This window comes from Capsicum annuum, chromosome 2, assembly GCF_002878395.1.
Source record: "Capsicum annuum cultivar UCD-10X-F1 chromosome 2, UCD10Xv1.1, whole genome shotgun sequence".
Classification (NCBI taxonomy): Eukaryota; Viridiplantae; Streptophyta; class Magnoliopsida; order Solanales; family Solanaceae; genus Capsicum; species Capsicum annuum.
In genome coordinates, this window is record NC_061112.1 from 129,042,564 (window position 1) to 129,061,194 (window position 18,631).

The following is an 18,631-nucleotide window of genomic DNA, read 5'->3' on the forward strand; positions in this document are numbered from 1 at the left end:
TATATATTTTTTTTAAAAGGAAAAAATATATATGTACTATTTATATATATATATATATATATATGTAAATTTTTTTTTTTTTTTCAAATATATATAGTTTGTTGGTTTTTAAAAGAAAGATGAGGCAACGAAAAAGGGGGTTAAAGCGACTCTCTTTGCATTGAAATGACTTTCAAGCTTTCAATAATTTTTATTAAGCATTGAGGGGTTTTAAATAACCAACAAAACATAAAAAAACTGCATAATTTAAAATTCAAAAATCCAAACTATCGCAACAAACTAAACCAACTAACAAACATTTAAAATTTAAATTCATCATAAAACTAGTAAACTTATTATACTAAAAAAATTACTGCAGTAACTAAAGTAAACTTCAACACTCCTTTGCTTTAGTTACTGCAATTTAAAAAACTGCTCCTCCTCAATTTTTGTTTTCGCAATTGATCTGAATTTTCTTGATTTATTTTTTTTTCCATTTTGAATTTGGACTTTCTTTTTTCTTCTTTTGGTTTTGTGTTTAAAGAACAACATCAACAATCTTGTCTTGTTTGAAAGAATTTGCATAAGTTTCATAAAATATTGTAAGAATTTTTCTCTCATCACGACATCACATAAAGCATAGGTTTCAAGATATGATTTTACATTCAAAGAGAAACTGTTGCTTGACATCTTTTTGGTTGAAAATAACCCAACGCTTTGAAAATAAGCACAGGTTAAAAATGGTAGCCCTGACGGGTTAAATAGGTAGCCCTTATGAGTTAAAAATGGTATGGTAGCGCTTTGAAAGAACTCACAGATCCCGTAATATCAATGAGGCTCTCGATACCAGCGAAAAAAGAGGTAATGACTTTCAAGCTTTCAATGAGCTTTCAACCGCTTCCAATAATTTTTATTAAGCATTGAAGGGCTTTAAATAGCCAACAAAACATAAAAAGCTGCATAATTTAAAATTTAAAAACCCAAACTATCTCAACAAACTAAACCAACTAACAAACATTTAAAATTTAAATTCATCCTAAAACTAGTAAACTTATTATACTAAAAAAATTGCAGTAACTAAAGTAAACAAATAAACTTTTTGCTGTGCTTACACTTATCATCATAGGAGTAATTTGTCTCTCTTATTTTCTTGGGAATGAAACTTTTCCAAGTGCATTCAGAAAATCACTGGTGTCGAATAGGCAATTTTAAGTAGTGAAGAAGTGGATTGTCTGATTATTTTATCTTTCCATTTGTTTATGGTACCATTTGATTGAAGTAGACATTAATTCTGAAAAAACCAACAGTAGTCATTTGTGTTAAACTGGAAGGGAAATACTTTGTTAAAACATGGACATAATATACGCATAAAGTCTGATCGTCGACTACTGAGCAAGCAAATGAAAAAACGATTACTTTTCCCTTTTTTTCCTTCTTTACAGTGTCTGCCATTGCAAGAAAGAATATTTGAAGTCCTCAGATGAGGAATAAGATGTTCACGACTTTAGTAGGCACTCTCACTGCTATCAGTTTGGCCCCAATCTCAGTAGTGAATATGAGTGACCCTTGATATTTAAACTACAATTGTTCCAAGGCACGTACAAGCTACAGAACGTCAACATGAGTATTTATCCTTCTTCCAAAATTGCTCAAACCCTATTGACATTCACCAATAGAGCTTTATATGCTGAGACTAGTAATATTATCAGAGACTGAATAAAGACGACATTAGCATTTTCTGAATAGATACTGCTCAGCATATAAAACTCAATGAAATATAATTTTCTTTGGATCTCCAAAGAAGTTAATGTAAGAGCTAACATGACCAAAATTTGAAGATAGACATACCAAACCCGTGTGGTGTACAATAATAATAAACCTCTATGAGAGAAAATACTCATTCATCTGATTGCTCTTCATCTTCTGTAATACCTTCATAAACCAAACACTGAAGAGCTATTGAGTATTTTGCAAGTTTAGTTCTTGCAGATTTGGCAACACCCAAACTCCTAATAAGATATGAACCAAAGCCATCCCCTTCCATATGAAGAATCAAATATTTCAAAGACGGTAGAACTAAAGGTGCATAGAAAGCAACGCAACTCCAACAAACAAAACACAAGCATTACCTAAAATATCAACAACAAGAGTAGCGAAGTTACCTTTGATTGTGTAGATAGAGGAGACCCATCTCTTGTAAAGGTATAGCAACCTTGGGCAGTCGCCATTATGAGTATCAGAGAGTAGAAGCTGACATGGCCCCTTTTCACTAAGGGGGATATGGAGATTTCAGCACTGGAAAGGTGCATCAAATTATTAATATTCAAGAGAAGTTTGCTTACTTAGCATACAAAATGGCATTACGACATAAAGCTAATATCCCAACCATCGCCAAATCCCTTCCTCGAGTATTATTGTATCTCTCTTGGCAGTTTCTGAAAAAGAATTAGACATAATAATGATACTGACACATAGTAGACAAAAATTGGTTTCACGGGAGAGGGATTGGCTAGAAATCAAGTACCCTTGATCAAAAAAGTCAGCAAAATCATCAATAACAACTGAAGCAGGAGCAGGATCATGCATATGGAAAGCAGCAAAGTATTTCTTAATTCCTTCCTCGTCGTCTATATACCTACATCATTAACTTTGCAAATTAGATAAGCAGTAACTTTTAGCCCAAGGTCAGCCAGTGGAAAAGAGCAAAGTAGAAATATATGCTTACTTCATGTGAATACGGCGAATAACATCAGAGGATGGATCAATTCCCTGAAAATCATCTCATCAGCCGTTTGTTTTGGAAAATTATTTTTGCCAAAACAAACTTAATCTGTTTGGATTGTTGTTAAATATTGTTTCATAATGTATCGTATTGTTTTAATGAACACAATGTTTGTATATTGCATCTTTTTTGTCATTAGGTAATGTCACACATCAATAATTAATTTAAAGATAAATCTACAAAAACAGTAGCGTACATGGTAGAGCGACTATAAAAAGGTGGGATAAAAGATGAAAATAAATTATTAAATAATAAGAAAAGATAAAATGAGAAAAAAGACAAGGTAACAATGCAATTACATCAAATTGGTTGTTACACAATGTGGGACTTTTCGTTGTTACATAAGGATGATGGATTTTAAATACAATAGAATATAAGTACTAATCAAAACAAAAATTGAATTTAAACTAACAACACAATACAATAGAATACAATAGGTAACAACGATCCAAACAAGCAGTTAGGAAGAAATAAAAAAAGATTGGTAAATATACCTGAGGAAGATAAGGGGGTTTAGCCTCCAATTTACGACGGTTGCAAATGAAGACCACATTACGCTCACCATTTGCAGTTGCAGAGTTAATTGCGAATTGGAAAACTAAAGAGGTTTTCCCTCTTACAATAAGAAGAAGAAAACAATTTTAAACTTCCATGGAACAAAGAAAGAAAAAATAAAAATCCAATCCTTTTGACAAAACTAACTTACGATGAGGAAGGACCAGAAAGGAGGAGAATTGAGTCACTGTCGGAAAAAAAATCAAAGCCTCCAACCGGCAAGAATTTCTCCATCATTTGTTGTAACTTCGAACAAAAAATTACTGCTGATTTGTTTAGGGCTCTTAAACCGTGCTGGGGCCGACCAGTGAAATAGTAGAGGCTCTAGGCAAACGGTCAGGTGAAGTTCACAAAGTGGCAGCGGATGGGCTTTGATATGCTGTACCCATAACAAAGTCCTATAAAAATAGCTTCAAGTGGTAGTTTTGAATTTTGATTTGGAAAACTACTAACACACTTAAATTATGAAAAATAGCAACACTTTAATGAAATTACATTGTGTAACAAACATAATATTATTTTAAGTGTGATCCCCATTTACTGTCTTTGAAGAGTTACCATGTATAAGATTTCCTTTTTCATGTCACTTCTCTTTCTCTTTCTCTTTTCTTTAACTGGTTTTTACTTGACCTTTTATTGTTTGAAATCTCTTAGATTCCTCTTTCAATTTTTTCCCTTTCCCCTAAATTACTCTTATTTTAAATTAATAGATTCCTTTTCCAAATCAAACTCAATTATGAACATTCAAAATTTCAAAATATCACTCTCTTATATCTCTAACTTTTTTCTTGCTAGTTTTTTCATTTTTATTATCGTTTTATTTTTTTAAATTTAATTTTTTTTCTTTTTTCATTTTTTTCTTTCCACTTTATTTTCTCTCTTCTGCTTCTCTTTTTTTATCCTTTTTTCGTTTTCTTCTTCTTTTTCCTTTTTTTGTTTTTCTCGCTTTTGTTTTTACACTTCTATTTCTAGTTTCTATTTCTCTTTTTTTTTTTTTTTTTCCTTTTTCGCTTTTTTTTTTTTTTCAGATTTTTATTTTCCGCTTTTGTCTTTTTCTTTTTCTTTTTTCCTTTTTCTTACTCTTCTGTCTGGGACTTTGAATTAAAGGGACAAACAAGTTTTCCAATTAACTTAAAACGATTTAATGTTGTTTGATATCGTCTTTATGTCTTTAATCATTTTTTTTGTCAATCTTTTTTTCAGCAAATAGTTTTTTGAATATCTCATATATGAATTTTTAAAAAATAAAGGCGATTGTACTATTTAATCGAATTAGATGAAAATCGAACTGATCGAGTTATTATTTGTTCAAACTCGATTTTGATACGTTAAATAGTAATTAAAAAAAATTGAATTTTATCGGATTGTATAGTCGATTAATCTGTTTGTATATTTGAAATAGTGAAATTGTAATCTACTTATTTTTATCTGTATATATTGTTTGCGTTTGTACATGTTTATTATGTTTGTATATTTATAGGTTTGCATATGTATTTTAACTGTATTTTTCAGTTTCTGCATGTGTATTTTCCGTCCGGCATATGTATTTTACAGGCCTACATATGAATTCATAGGTCGTTATATGTATTTTTCATATTTTTTAAATTTGTATATGTATTTTATGCAAATCTATACATATATCTTTCTTAACATATATAAAAATACAGTACAAAAGTGGCACGCTAAAGAAGATCGGCGACTAGAGGTTAACACTATGAAACAACATCGTGCGGAGGAGGTAGTAGAGCATGTGTTAGGGAAGTCTACTGCATCTGTGGTGACTAAAGAAGCAGATGTACATGCTGAACAACAAATAACCGCGCAGAAATTGTATTTGGCACAACAGAATGGCAGACAGCAAAGGGTAAAGCAACACTACAAGTCATACAACAGGACTGTTGTACTGCAGTGCATAATAGTTTTGCTCAGTTACAAACGGCTGAAGCTGTGGTGGCTCACACTCCACCTCCTGATAAAGGGGGAGGAGGAAGTTCTTCAACTGTTTGATGACTTTGTTAGCATGGAAGATTAGAGGGGTAAATACAAGGCACAAGCAGAATGAATTGAGTATATATATAAAGGATAACCACATCAAACTAGTGGGACTAGTTGAAAGTAGAGTTAAAGTGCACAAAGCAGATTTTATTGCAAACACGCTAGGACCTGGTTGGGGCTTAATACACAATTACACTTCTGCATATAATGGTAGGATATGGATCCAATGGGACACAAAGGTACATGATATTATCCCTTTGTCCCAAGATGTCCAATTTATTCATTGCAATGTCCGTAGTAGGGATGGGAAGATGGATTGTGTTATGACTGTAGTATATGGATTTAATACAGTTGAGCAATGAAAATCATTATGGGCAAGCCTGAGAGCACTTGGCCGGCAGTGTACAAAGTCGTGGCTTATTTGGAGAGATTTCAACGCCATACTGCATACACAAGATCGATTAATGGAGCTCCTGTGACTAGAAATGAAGTGAAGGGTTTTTCTGATTGCACTCGGGATCTACTACTGAATGAAGTTATGTGGACAGGGCCTTGGGTAATGATGAATGGATGCAGCACTTGGACATCTAAACAATGAACATCGACTACCTCACATCTCGGATCACTCACCAATGGTACTAGATATAAAGGTTGCTGATAATACAGTCAAATCACCATTCAGGTTCTTTAATATTTGGGCAGATCATGATAAATTTCTTCCTCTAGTGCGAAGGTACTGGGCTAACAAACTGTCTGGAGATAACATGAAAGGGGTATGGATGAATCTAAAGGCACTAAAACCTCATCTAAAACAGCTAAACAATAATAACTTCAGAGGGTTCACTGAGAATATTGCTTGCATTAGAACTGAATTGATAGGCACTCAGGCAAGGATGGCTGCACAATACACAGAAAGTTTGGCAGAGAACGAGAAAAATTTACTACAGCAGCTAGAGAAGTGGTCACTTATAGAGGAAGGCATATACCAACAGAAGTCTAGAGCCACGTGGATTAAACTTGGTGATGCTAACACCAAGTATTTCACAGCAGTAATGAAGGAGAGGAGATACAAGAAGCAGATTGTTACCTTAAAAGCTCTAAATGGGGATGTACTAGTTGATCCTAAAGCAATTCAGCTTGAGATTATCAATTTTTATAATACATTGATGGGGTCTGCTGCTCCCCGCATCACCACAGTGAACAAAATTACTATGAGAAATGTTCCAGTATTAAATCATGCACAACAGTTCGCCTTATGCACAGATGTGACTGACATGGAAATATTTGAAGGGTTATGTTCAATTGGTAATGAGAAAGCCCCGGGGGTTGATGGATTTAACGCTTTGTTCTTTTAAAGGGCGTGACCAGTGCTTAAACACGATGTGTGTGCAGTTGTGAGGGAGTTCTTTACTACAGGAAAGATGTTTAAAGCCATTAATTGTACTGCTGTCACCTTGCTACCTAAAGTACCTAATCCATCGACCATCAAGGAGTACAGGCCAATAGCCTGCTGTTCAGTCCTTTATAAGCTAATAATAGCTAAAGTGTTAGCTGCTAGGATACAGTCAGTAATAGTCTCTAGCCTCTGTGGTATCAGATACTCAAGCTGGGTTTATACCGGGAAGAAGGGGGGCTGATAACATTATTCTTGCGCACGAGCTAGTTAAAGCATATAACAGGAAAAACATTTCTCCTCGATACCTTGATTAAGGTCGATATTCAGTAAGTGTATGATACAGTAGACTGGAAATACCTTGAACAGGTGATGGACTGCCTTGGTTTCCCTAACAGGTTTGTCAGATGGGTGATTGAATGTGTCTCTGCCGTGTCTTACTCGCTGATGATCAATGTAGAACTAACTACACCTTTTGATGCTGCTAGGGGGTTGAGACAAGGGGATCACACATGTCCTCTTTTCTCTTGGCGATTGTAATGGAGTACCTCAGTAAAAACTTGAAGGATCTAAGCAAGAATAAACAATTTAAGTACCATCCAAATTTGCAAAGATTGAATATCACTCATCTCATCAGCGCTGATGACTTGTTAATGTTTGCCAGAGGGGATCTTGCTTCAGTATCCCTACTCCATGAGAAGTTTACTATCTTTATTGCGGCATCAGGCCTACAGGCAAACTTTGCTAAAAGTGCAATTTACTATGGAGGAGTTGATCCAGTTACAAAGAATATGATTCAAGCCGCCTTAGGATACACACTCATGGTACCTTACCATGTAAGTACCTGGCATTCCCCTTGATACCAAGAAGCTGAATTTGCTACAATGGCAAACTTTGATTGATACGATTGTGGCAAAAATAACATCATGGAAGTTATCCTATGCAGACAGAATTCAACTAGTGCAGAGTGTCATTTTTGGAGTTTAGGCGCATTGGGCTCAAATGTTTATCATCCCCGCAAAGGTAATGAAAGCTGTACAAGCATACTGTAGGAGCTATATATGGTCAGGGACCAATGCCATTACAAGGAAAACCTTAGTTTCATTGGAAAAAATGTGCCTTCCTAAGGCAGCAGGAGGATATGATCTCATTAATCTCAAACTGTGGAACAAGGCAGCTGTGTTAAAAATTTGTTGGGACGTGGCTACGAAGCAAGATAAACTACGGATAAAATGGATATATAATTACTATATCAACAGGCTTAGTATGGAGGAAGTAAGGGTGCCTCAACAGGCAAGTTGGATGGTGAGGAAAATACTGGGTGCTAAAGATAACCAACCTTTCCCTTATTCAAATACCACATGGGGGCAAAGGAAGTGTTATTCGACAGCTTTATCTTAAATTACTAAGAGAACACTATAAAAGTACCTTGGAGAGGACTAATGTTTCACAGCCTAGCAAGACCAAAAGCTACATTCACTCTATGGTTGCAAGTACAAGGGTGACTGCTTACAGTGGACAGATTGTTGAGAAAGGGAATGGAGATGCAAACATGAAATTAGTCAAGTTGCTTGCAAGCTCGACCGAGCACCACCGTTATAACAAAAAAAGAGTTCTAGGAGGTTGACATTGTTCATAAGTTGATTTTATCACATATCATAAACATGCGATCAACCCGGAAATCAAATAATTGCAGTACCAATATTTAAAATATAATCAGTATATAAGTCCAAAAATATCAAGAGTAGCCACTGCGCTCTTGCACTCTTTGGGGCCACTTTTTATCTTTAAATGTGAAAGGCTTCTCCGGGTAAAAATAAATAAAAACAAAATCAAGAACTGAGGAGTGGATGTCATACAAACTTACCTCCACTAACTTTGGATATCTAGGCAAAACGAGATGTCTTTGATTCTTTCTTTGCAGAATTGAGAATAAATTGGCGAAGCCAATCAAAGAGGGAATTGAAGATGAACAATAATGCTTGCTCGAGTCGTTTTGGTATTGTAACTTTTTCTCTCTCCTCCCCTTTTTTCTCCCAGACACTTTTTCCAATGTAATTTTCAAAAGAACCCCTTTTCAACCAAAAACCTCTCCGGTGGTCCTTCTGATCACCGGAATACCTCATCTACTTCTTCTTTATTCTATCCTCCCCCTCCTTAGTCACCAACACACTGTTGCGACCTAACCCCAGAAAATCCATCGCCGGAAAATACCCCACGCTCTGTCACGCGCCACCCAAAACTCCCAGTCACCGCCGACGCGTGACGCATTCAGACCAGTTTTCCAGATTTTCCGGCTTCACCAAGACTAATTTCCGGCTACATACAACAGATTCAGGCCATTACTCAAGACCTTTTTCGGTAGACTTGCCGGAATTGAACCTCTCTCTTTCAAAAAACCTGTCTTTATCCATCTTTATTCTCTTTCTTCTCTTTCAACATGGGGGGTGACACCATTTATTTTGCGGTAGGCTTTAAATCTTTTGACAATACAAGGAAGGTCTCTAGGGCTGAGACTTGGTACGATTGGGTGGAAAGAGGTCGAAATATGATGATTAGGGCGAGCTTCAGTCAGAAGACGATGGAGTGGATAGTTCACACTTTAAAAGAAGCATCAAAAACTCAAGGAAATTTTGTCAGGAGATGGAAATTCCATGACCATTGCTCTGAATCTTTCTGCTCGAGGAATTTTAACAAATTCGGCCGCTATTTCAGTATCATAACTATGCTTGGAAAGAGGAAAGCAGTTATTATCATACCGGAATGGGCATTTAATACAGGGTGGTTGGACATTGCCTCCAAAATCACCAACTTTATTAATGTCACAACAAAGAGGACGACCAATTTATTACATCGAAAGACAGAGGAAGGTCTCCTTTATGCTGATACAATCAAGAGCAATAAATGGTCTACAAGAGAAATGAATGCTGCTAGGGTGCATAGAGAAGGGAGATCCCTAATTATCTCTGAAGATGCTGTAAAAGATCAGAATGAGCTTCTGGATAGAAGTTTGGTAGGCAGCTTGTCAGAGGATATCTCAGAGGTATATCTTTCTGAGATTCGACGTTGGGCAAACAACTCCTGGAAGCAACAGCATGGCATAAACATTTATGAGATGGGGGGGCACAATCAATTTCTTTTTGAGTTTCCATCCAAGGTGGCTGCAGATCATATCATGAAGGGAGAATGGATCTGGAAATCTCACAAATTCTATTTTGATTGGTGGTTGCCGACCTCAAACTCCGTTGCGGAAAGCTCGAACAAAGTCTGGATCAGACTGGTTGGGCTCCCACTCCAGTTCTGGTCTCAAAAAATCCTCCGAGAGATCGGAGAGTTCTGCGGTGGATGGATCCAGACGGAGGAGGAAACAGAGCTTCGGAATCATTTAAAATGGGCCAGATTGAAGGTTAGAGGAGATGAGGAATCAGTACCAAAGGTGGTGGAGCTGGTGCATGGTGAAATCTCCTACAGAATACAAGTTTGGGTGGAAGCTCCGGTGAGAACTTTAACCAGCAGACAAAGGGAGGACAAGTCTTTTGTCCAGAGGTCTGTGGAAAAACCAGACTTTATTGAGGGTAGGAAGGGACTGGGATATACTGAGGTGATGGGACATGTGGGTACATCAAAGTCGAGGGAAATTTTAAATGTAACAGCTGGTCAAAAAGAGGCTTACCCATGTGAGGGGGATGTGGGACTCGGCGCTTGTGTGAAAGCAGGTGTGGGTGATCCTAATGTGAAGAGGAAAGAAATTTTGGGCTGGGGGATTCCGGGCTTTGATCCAATGGCCCAACCTGGAGTTGATGGAAAGTAAAGGAAATTTTGGAAAAAGTCCATCTGATCCTTTATTTGATGAAATAATTTCAAATCAGTTTAAGGGTATGCTCTTTTTACATAACACAAAAGAATCTCTTATTACTCCACCTGAAGGAATACGAAATGAGGGAGACCAACTCGATCTAGAACTCCAGGATGTGGGGATAGTAGATGATGATGCCATGTCAATTATTGAAGTGGACAACAGACTCGACATAGACAACCATGCAGGGCAGGAAAATAAAGAAGTGGGGAAATCAAATATCGTGGAAGCTATTCCCTTGAACTCAGATGAATTACATGAAACAGTTGAACCAACTACTGATCCAACAGTATCAATGTGGGTTCGAAAAAACATCTTAAAACTGGGGAAGGAATTTAGGATTCATTTTAATGGTTGTGAGAAAATAGCGGAGGAAATGTTGATGAAAATACATGGGAAGAGACAAAACTCAATTGAAGCTGTGAATGCACTGATTTCAATAACTCCCAAAGTGAAAGGGTCAAAGGAACTAAAGAATTTGGAATCTGGAACAAAGTTTTTCAGCTATGGCACAACAAGTGGTGGGGGGGGGGATGCAATATCAATTTTCCTCATGAAGATTAACATTGTTTCTTGGAACGGGAGGGGCCTAAATGACACAAGAAAGAGGTTGATAATCAAAAGTATGCTACACAATTGGAAGACAGATGTTTTTTGCTTTCAAGAAACAAAGTTACAGGGGGATATAAGGGACATGGTAGGGGAACTATGGGCTAATAGATGGATGAAGTATGCACGGCTAGAGGCTAGTGGTACGAGAGGAGGAATCATTCTCTTATGGGATGGTAGATATGGGAGGGGGAAGTATGTGAAATAGGTGCATATTGTATTACTTATAAATTGAAGGGAAAATATATGGATTTCAGTTGGCATATGTCTGGAGTTTATGCTACTCATAGTAGAGTAGAGAGAGAGAATGTGTGGTGGGAACTTGCTTCGGTGAGAGGTCTTTCTTCAGGTCCATGGGGGGTGGGGGGTGATTTTAATACTGTCAGATTTCCCTCAGAAAAAAGGAACTGCTCCAGGTTCACTAAAGCTATGACTGATTTCTCTGATTTTATAGAAGATGTAGACTTAGTAGATCCAGAGCTAGCAGGTGACACTTTTACTTGGAGGAGAGGGGAAAGACACGATTCGGCTGCTAGATTGGACAGATTCTTGATATCTGAACAGTGGGAAACTTCTTTCAGAAACATCAAACAGTCAACTTTGCATAGAGTAACTTCAGATCATAGCCCTTTAATTCTAGAATGTCGGAAAAGTCAAATTCATATTTCAAGTTCGAGAATTGGTGGCTGAAAACAGAGAACTTCAAGGAAATGGTGAAGATCTGGTGGGACTCAAGCACTTTTAGGGGAAGGCCTGACTTCATCTTAGCAAGTAAGCTTAAACACTTGAAAGAAAAACTCAAAGAATGGAGCAGAACAAGACAAGGGAACCTGGGACTGCAGAAACAAAGCATTCTCAACCAGCTGGCTGAATTAGAGGGGATCCAAGACCATAGACAATTAACAGATGATGAGGCATACCTGAGAGCAGTGCTGTCAGTAGAATTTGAAGAAAATGCAAAGAGGGAGGAAGTAGCTTGGAGACAAAGATCCAGGGCACTATGGCTTAAAGAGGGGGATAGAAACACAAAGTTCTTTCATAGAACTTCTAATTGCCACAGGAGATACAACAATATTGACAAGTTGTCTGTCGATGGAGTCTGCACAGGGGAACCATCAGTGATTAAGGAAGAAATCATAAAATTCTACAAGACTTTATATGCTGAAACAGAAAGGTGGAGACCCCAATTCAATGCAAGAACTGGTACTATGATAAACGAGGCTGACAATATCATGCTCCAAAGCCAATTCAGTGAGAAAGAAATAAGGGATTGTGTTATGGCATGCGCTAGAGATAAAGCACCAGGTCCTGATGGTTATATTATGGCTTTCTTTAATGCTTGTTGGGATGTACCTTCATAGCATTGATTCCTAAGAAGGTAGGGGCCAGGATCTAAAGGATTTCAGAACTATTAGCTTAATAGGGAGTATTTATAAGATCATCTCAAAGGTTTTTAACTGAAAGGCTCAAGAGAGTGGTCTCCAAATTGGTGGATGCTCAACAAATGGCGTTTATAAAAGGTAGACAAATCATGGATGCAATTCTGATTGCAAATGAATGTGTGGATACTAGAAAGATCAGTAAGGTTCCAGGTATATTATGCAATCTGGATATTGAAAAAGCTTATGACCATCTTCACTGGGGACTGGGGATTTCTCTGGGACACTATGGAAAGCATGGGATTTGGTGAGAAATGGGTCGGGTGGATGAAGTTCTGCATTACATCCGTGAAATTCTCTATATTGATAAATGGTTCCCCGTCTGGTTTTTTCTCGTCTGAGAGAGGATTGAGACAAGGAGATCCCTTATCCCCTTTTCTCTTTATATTGGCTATGGAGGATCTAAATGACATGCTCAGGACAGCTCAAACAAAAGATTGGATAGGAGGTTTCAATCCCAATATGAATGATAGACAAGGTTTGGCCATATCACACCTTCAATATGCGGATGACACCCTAATTTTTTGTGATGCTGAGAGTTCCTAATTAAAGTACTTAAGAGTTATATTGATTCTTTTTGAAGCCATTTCAGGCCTCCAAATTAATTGGGGGAAGAGTTTCATTTACCCAGTAAATGAGGTGCCCAGGATGAGTTTGTTAGCAAATATACTAGGGGGGCAGATAGGGGAGCTTCCCACGGTTTACCTTGGCATGCCTTTGGGGGACAAGAGCAAGTCAAAAGGCATTTGGAACAATGTGCTAGACAAGTGTGAGAAGAAGTTAGTGAATTGGAAAAGTCAATATTTGTCTCTGGGTGGCAGAGTCACACTCATCAATAGTGTGTTGGATGCTTTACCAACATATATGATGTAGATCTTCCCCATGCCAACAAATGAGATTGAAAGGATGGATGCTATTAGGAGGAACTTTTTGTGGCAAGGAAATTGTGACCCAAATAATCATAAAATCCATTTAGCAAAGTGGGATCAAGTAATGCTCAGCAAAAAGGAAGGGGGTTTGGGGATAAGAAATCTGAAACAGCAAAACCAAAGCTTGCTTATGAAATGGTTATGGAGATTTGCCTCACAGGAAGGAACAAGCACTCTGGAAGGAAAGAATAAAAACCAGGTTTGGAATGGAGAACTCATGGACTACAAATAAGGCTACACAACCTTATGGCACTGGGGTATGGAGATCTATTAGGAATCAGTGGACCAACTTTGCCAACAACTGCAAAATAAAGGTGGGAAATGGTAGGAACACTCGATTCTGGGAAGATGTTTGGGTGGGGCAGGAGACTCTGAAAATCAAGTTCCTTGATTTATTCAATTTGAGTTTACAAAAAAAATCCATAATCAGAGAAATGAGAGACAATCAGGGATGAGATCTCAGGTTCAGGAGAAATCTTAATGATTGGGAGGTCAATAGAGTAACGGAATTACTCAACATTCTGGAGCAGCAAAAAGATCTAAACTCATGTGAAGATAGCCAGTTTTGGTTACCAAACAAGCAAGGAAGGTTTACAGTTCGCTCGGCTTACAGGAAATTACAGAGAGCAGGTCCATATGTTGATGGTCGGCCTTGGAAGATGATTTGGAAAGTCAAGGTGCCTTTAAAGGTAGCATGCTTCACCTGGCTTCTAGCCAAACAAGCTGCACTGACTAAAGACAACCTTATGAAAAGAGGTTTCCATATATGTTCTAGGTGTTCTCAATGTAAATGTGAGTTGGAGACAATAAACCATCTTTTTCTACATTGTAAGGAGACTGCTAAGCTGTGGCAGATTTTCATTACTGTAAGAGGCATAAGCTGGACAATGCCAAGGAGTATCAAAGAAGCGCTAGCTTGCTGGAATAGAGATGGAAATCAGTCAGACATAGGGAGAGATGAAAAATTGTCCCAGCATGCATTTGGTGGACTATATGGATAGAGAGGAACCAGAGATGCTTTGAAAACAAGAGTTGCACTATGCAGAAACTGAAAATGAATTGTCTGGTCCTTTTCTTTTTATGGTGTAAACATGAATATCCTCAAAGATGAAGAGGACATTCCTAGCATTTTAGACTACTTATGAGATCCTTTAGAAGAATTTTTCTGTAATTTCGGTTGTAAGTTTTACTGGAATGCTTCTGGTGTATTCCTTTGTTTATAATACAAGCTACCTTTTTCAAAAAAAAAAAAAAAGATGAACAATAATATTGCTATTAGTAAGAATTATTGGAACCTGTGTCAGAAAAAAGACAAGTGGATACAATGGATCCACACATACTACATAAAGGGTAAAGCAGTTGATAAGGTACATCCTTTCCAAACAGGCAGCTTGGATGATGAGGAAGATATTGAAAGCTAAAAACACTTGAGAAGGCAGGAATGACATAAGCTGATAAAAAGTGTACAATACAAACAGTTAAGAGGGCTACTTCGCAAAGTAAGCGGGATAAGAATAGTATGCAACAATGAAGGTAGTCCTAAGTGGCTATTTCTATTTACCTTGGGTGGCACAGGGCAGGATTTATACAAGAGATAGGTTGTTTAAATAGGGAGTTTCTATTACAAGTTACAACTGTGTGCAGGGGCGGATTGCTTAAGTAAATTCGTGGCCTAAAGTAAAAATCAAACGGAGGCCTTACGTTTTTAAGAAAAAATAATTATTTTTATAAAATATATTTTTAAAATTAGGTAATCGTATTTAATAATTTTTTTTTTAATTAATAATATAGTCAATGCATTAAAAAGTTTTTACTATATCAAACTCCTAAATTTTTTTATATAAAAATTTTCTTTTTTCTATAAATAGTATTTAATATATTTCTTAAAATTTGTAATTTATTATTACTAAACAAAAATAGGACCCTCAAATTTTGAGGGCCTTAGGCAGCCGCCTTTTCTCCTAAAGGGTTGAGCCGCCCCTGACTGTGTGCTCCCTATGTGATGTAGAGGATGAAACTATAAAGCACCTATTTTTCAAAGGGTGAAGGTGAACATCATTTAAACCTCTCAACTTTGCTTTAAAAATGAAACACCCCTCTCTCAATATTGAATAATAATCACTCTCCCTCCTTTTCTTATATAATGTCTATTTTGCCCTTACCATTTTCAATCTTCTATTTATAAAATATTTTTATATTATATATTTATTTTTCATAACCTAGCTATTTACCATTTTTATTTAAGTTCATTAACATTATTAATAAAATAATTCTTTTATAAATTAATCACAAAATCTAATGTTATTTTTTATGATCTAAAATTTTTATATTATATATATATTAAGTATGTATGTAATTATTTATATAGATACATGTTTTAATTATCTCTTATTCTCTAGTGTCTATATAGATAAACGAGTCTCTTTTCAAGTCACTAATTCACATTTCAAGTGACTACACTAAACCATTTTCAAGTCACTAGTACACATATCAAGCGACTACACTTGACCATTTTCAAGTAACTCGTACACATTTCAAGCGACTACACTTAACCATTTTCAAGTAACTAATTGACATTTCAAGTAACTACACTTAACTATTTCCAAGTAACTAATTCATATTTCAAGTCAATACACTTAACCATTTTCAAATCATTGATTCACATTTCAAGTGGCTACACTAAACCAATTTCAAGTTACTAATTCACATTTCAAGTGACTACACTTGATCATTTTCAAATCACTAGTACACATTTCAAGTGACTACACTTAAATACTTTCAAGTCTCTAATTCACTTTTCAAGTAACTACACAACCATTTTCAAGTAACTAAATCACATTTTAAGTGACTTAATGCTAACCATTATCAAGTAACTAATTCACATTCGAAAACACCATATTTAACTATTTTGAAGTCACTAATTCACATTTCAACTGACTCACTTAACCATTTTCAAGTGACTACACTTAACCATTTTCAAGTAACTAAATCACATTTCAAGTGACTTAATGCTAACCATTATCAAGTAACTAATTCACATTCGAAAACACCATATTTAACTATTTTGAAGTCACTAATTCACATTTCAACTGACTCACTTAACCATTTTCAAGTGACTACACTTAACCATTTTCAAGTAACTAGTTCATATTCTCAAGTTACTAAACAACATTTTCAAAACACAAGTTCACATTTTAAAGTAACTAATTCACATTTCAAAACACTATATCTAACCACTTTCAAGTAACTAATTCACATTTCACATTACCAACATCACAATTCAATATAAAATTATTAAACTTTCATTTATACTATAAGTCAAACAATTAAACGAATTTAATAAAGCAAATAAGTAGAGGTGTCGCATGTCCCTCTCACACCATATAATCATCACAACCGACATCACATTTCAAAATAAAATTATTAAACTTCAATTTATAATATAAGTTATACAATTCAACAAATTTAATAAAGCAAATAAGTAGAGGCGTTGCATGTCCCTCTCACACCATATAATCATCACAAAACCTATGGCTTTCAAAGCCTTCTACAACAAATAATTCCACCTAAACACTATATTTAAAGACTTCACAAAAAGAAAATAGAGGAAAATCAACTCACCTTTGTTTGGCCTAAGTCGAAGAGAAACAGACAAGTGGTCACCAGAAAATAGCAAAGTAATCCTTTTTCCGAATTCGGATTCTGTCAAAAAGCAACATCAAATTACTTGCTACTTCATATCAAAAAATAACACCAACCTCTTTAGAAAAACAACTACACTTAATCATTTTCTAGTAACTAATTCACACATCAAGTGACTAATCTCTCTTCTGATTGTAAAATTGACCAAGAGACTGCTAATTGAGGCTCAGATCTGCATTAAGCTCAGGCAAAAAAGAGAGTCCAACAACGCCATGGCTGCAAAAACCACCAGAAAATCTGGGAGCATGCCCCACCATGATACAGGTTGGATAACCTCAAATGCTCAGTTGATCAGCTCAGAAGGGAATTAAAAATTGACAAAAATCATCATCGCCTCTTTCAAACCGTCCAATTATACTCACACCCACAGCCTCCACCAGCACCGAATGCTCTGGCAGAAGCATTAGAAAAAAGAGTTGAAAGGCACAGGCAATTTTCTGATTGTAAGATTGTGTTTTCACCACTAATCTCTCCTCACTGCTGTTCTAAGTTCTGTACTCCTATGTAGTTTGCTTCTGATTAAACAGGTTGGGGTTGGCAAATGAATCCCCACATTCAATTAAGTTCATTGCATATCATCGTCATAGTAAATAAAATAAAAGTGCAAAAATTAAGTTAAAATGTAATAATACTACTACTCCTAAATAGAGTAAACTATTCATTTTCAGTAAACAAGAAAAGCTTCTAACATAAGGCTGATTCAAGAAAGTGACTAGATAACTTCAGTGAAGATTTGTGTGTCTCAATTCTCAGCACATACAGACAAAAAATCAAACAAAAAGTCATGGATTTAAAGAAGTAATACTCACAAGAAAGCAAGTTGCTACAGTTGTTGGGGATGCGTAATTAGGAAGGGAACTAGCCGAACAAAACAAAAAACTTCGGGTTTTTTATTTTGACCCGACTGATGACAGATTCTTCTATGTGAACCTGATGTTTTGGTAAACAAAAGCTTGAATAACTTATTTTGATATTAATTTTATTTAATTAATAAGCTAATGATGATAGATTTTGATTTCAATTTGTAGCTGAAATATAATTGTGACTTGCTCCTATTTGCACCATGACAAAACTTTTGTTCTTATATTAAAAAAAGTTTGTGTAAAAGTAGTTTCCATGTTATCTATCAAACTAGATACAATAGCCCGTGCAAGCACGGACACAATATAAGTTTTTCTATTTATTATTTTATGTGATACAGATAAAATTTTAAGAGTCAATCAAAATTTTAATATATTTTTTAAAATTTTATGTTGTTAATCATTGTGATAGTAAATCAAACTTTTAATATATTGTGTTAAACTTATAAAAGAATAATAGAAATGAGTACTGTGTATTATAACTCGCAACAAACATTTATAGAAAGTTGTGAAGAAAATTGTGGGTATTAGA

General features: G+C 35.9%; 3 protein-coding genes across 18 annotated transcripts; 2 read left to right on the plus strand and 1 right to left on the minus strand.

The window, feature by feature from the left end:
* Nucleotides 1-1,368: 1,368 nt before the first annotated feature.
* On the minus strand, nt 1,369-18,317 carry LOC107859374. Of its 16 annotated transcripts, none has more exons than XM_047406930.1 (10): nt 18,049-18,293; nt 17,159-17,239; nt 7,065-7,273; nt 3,468-3,695; nt 3,256-3,376; nt 2,705-2,748; nt 2,504-2,614; nt 2,322-2,414; nt 2,142-2,248; nt 1,369-2,016 (listed from the first exon to the last, which is right to left on the minus strand). In XM_047406930.1, the coding sequence occupies exons 4-10, from the start codon at nt 3,551-3,553 to the stop codon at nt 1,877-1,879; spliced, it is 702 nt and encodes a 233-aa protein (XP_047262886.1). In that variant the 5' UTR covers nt 3,554-3,695; nt 7,065-7,273; nt 17,159-17,239; nt 18,049-18,293; the 3' UTR covers nt 1,369-1,876. The 16 variants fall into 16 exon arrangements, with proteins under 16 accessions (XP_047262886.1, XP_047262885.1, XP_047262883.1 ...); XM_047406929.1 differs by having other exon boundaries at nt 3,468-3,714; XM_047406927.1 differs by lacking the exon at nt 18,049-18,293 and adding an exon at nt 17,929-18,038 and having other exon boundaries at nt 3,468-3,714.
* On the plus strand, nt 5,878-8,331 carry LOC124896273. The gene is made up of 6 exons (XM_047407814.1): nt 5,878-6,616; nt 6,704-6,875; nt 7,103-7,240; nt 7,369-7,540; nt 7,692-7,997; nt 8,158-8,331. Exons 1-6 carry the CDS (start codon nt 5,878-5,880, stop codon nt 8,329-8,331), a joined length of 1,701 nt encoding a protein of 566 aa, XP_047263770.1.
* On the plus strand, nt 11,811-12,530 carry LOC107858170. Its single transcript, XM_016702881.2, has one exon. It carries the CDS (start codon nt 11,811-11,813, stop codon nt 12,528-12,530), a length of 720 nt encoding a protein of 239 aa, XP_016558367.2.
* Nucleotides 18,318-18,631: the final 314 nt, after the last annotated feature.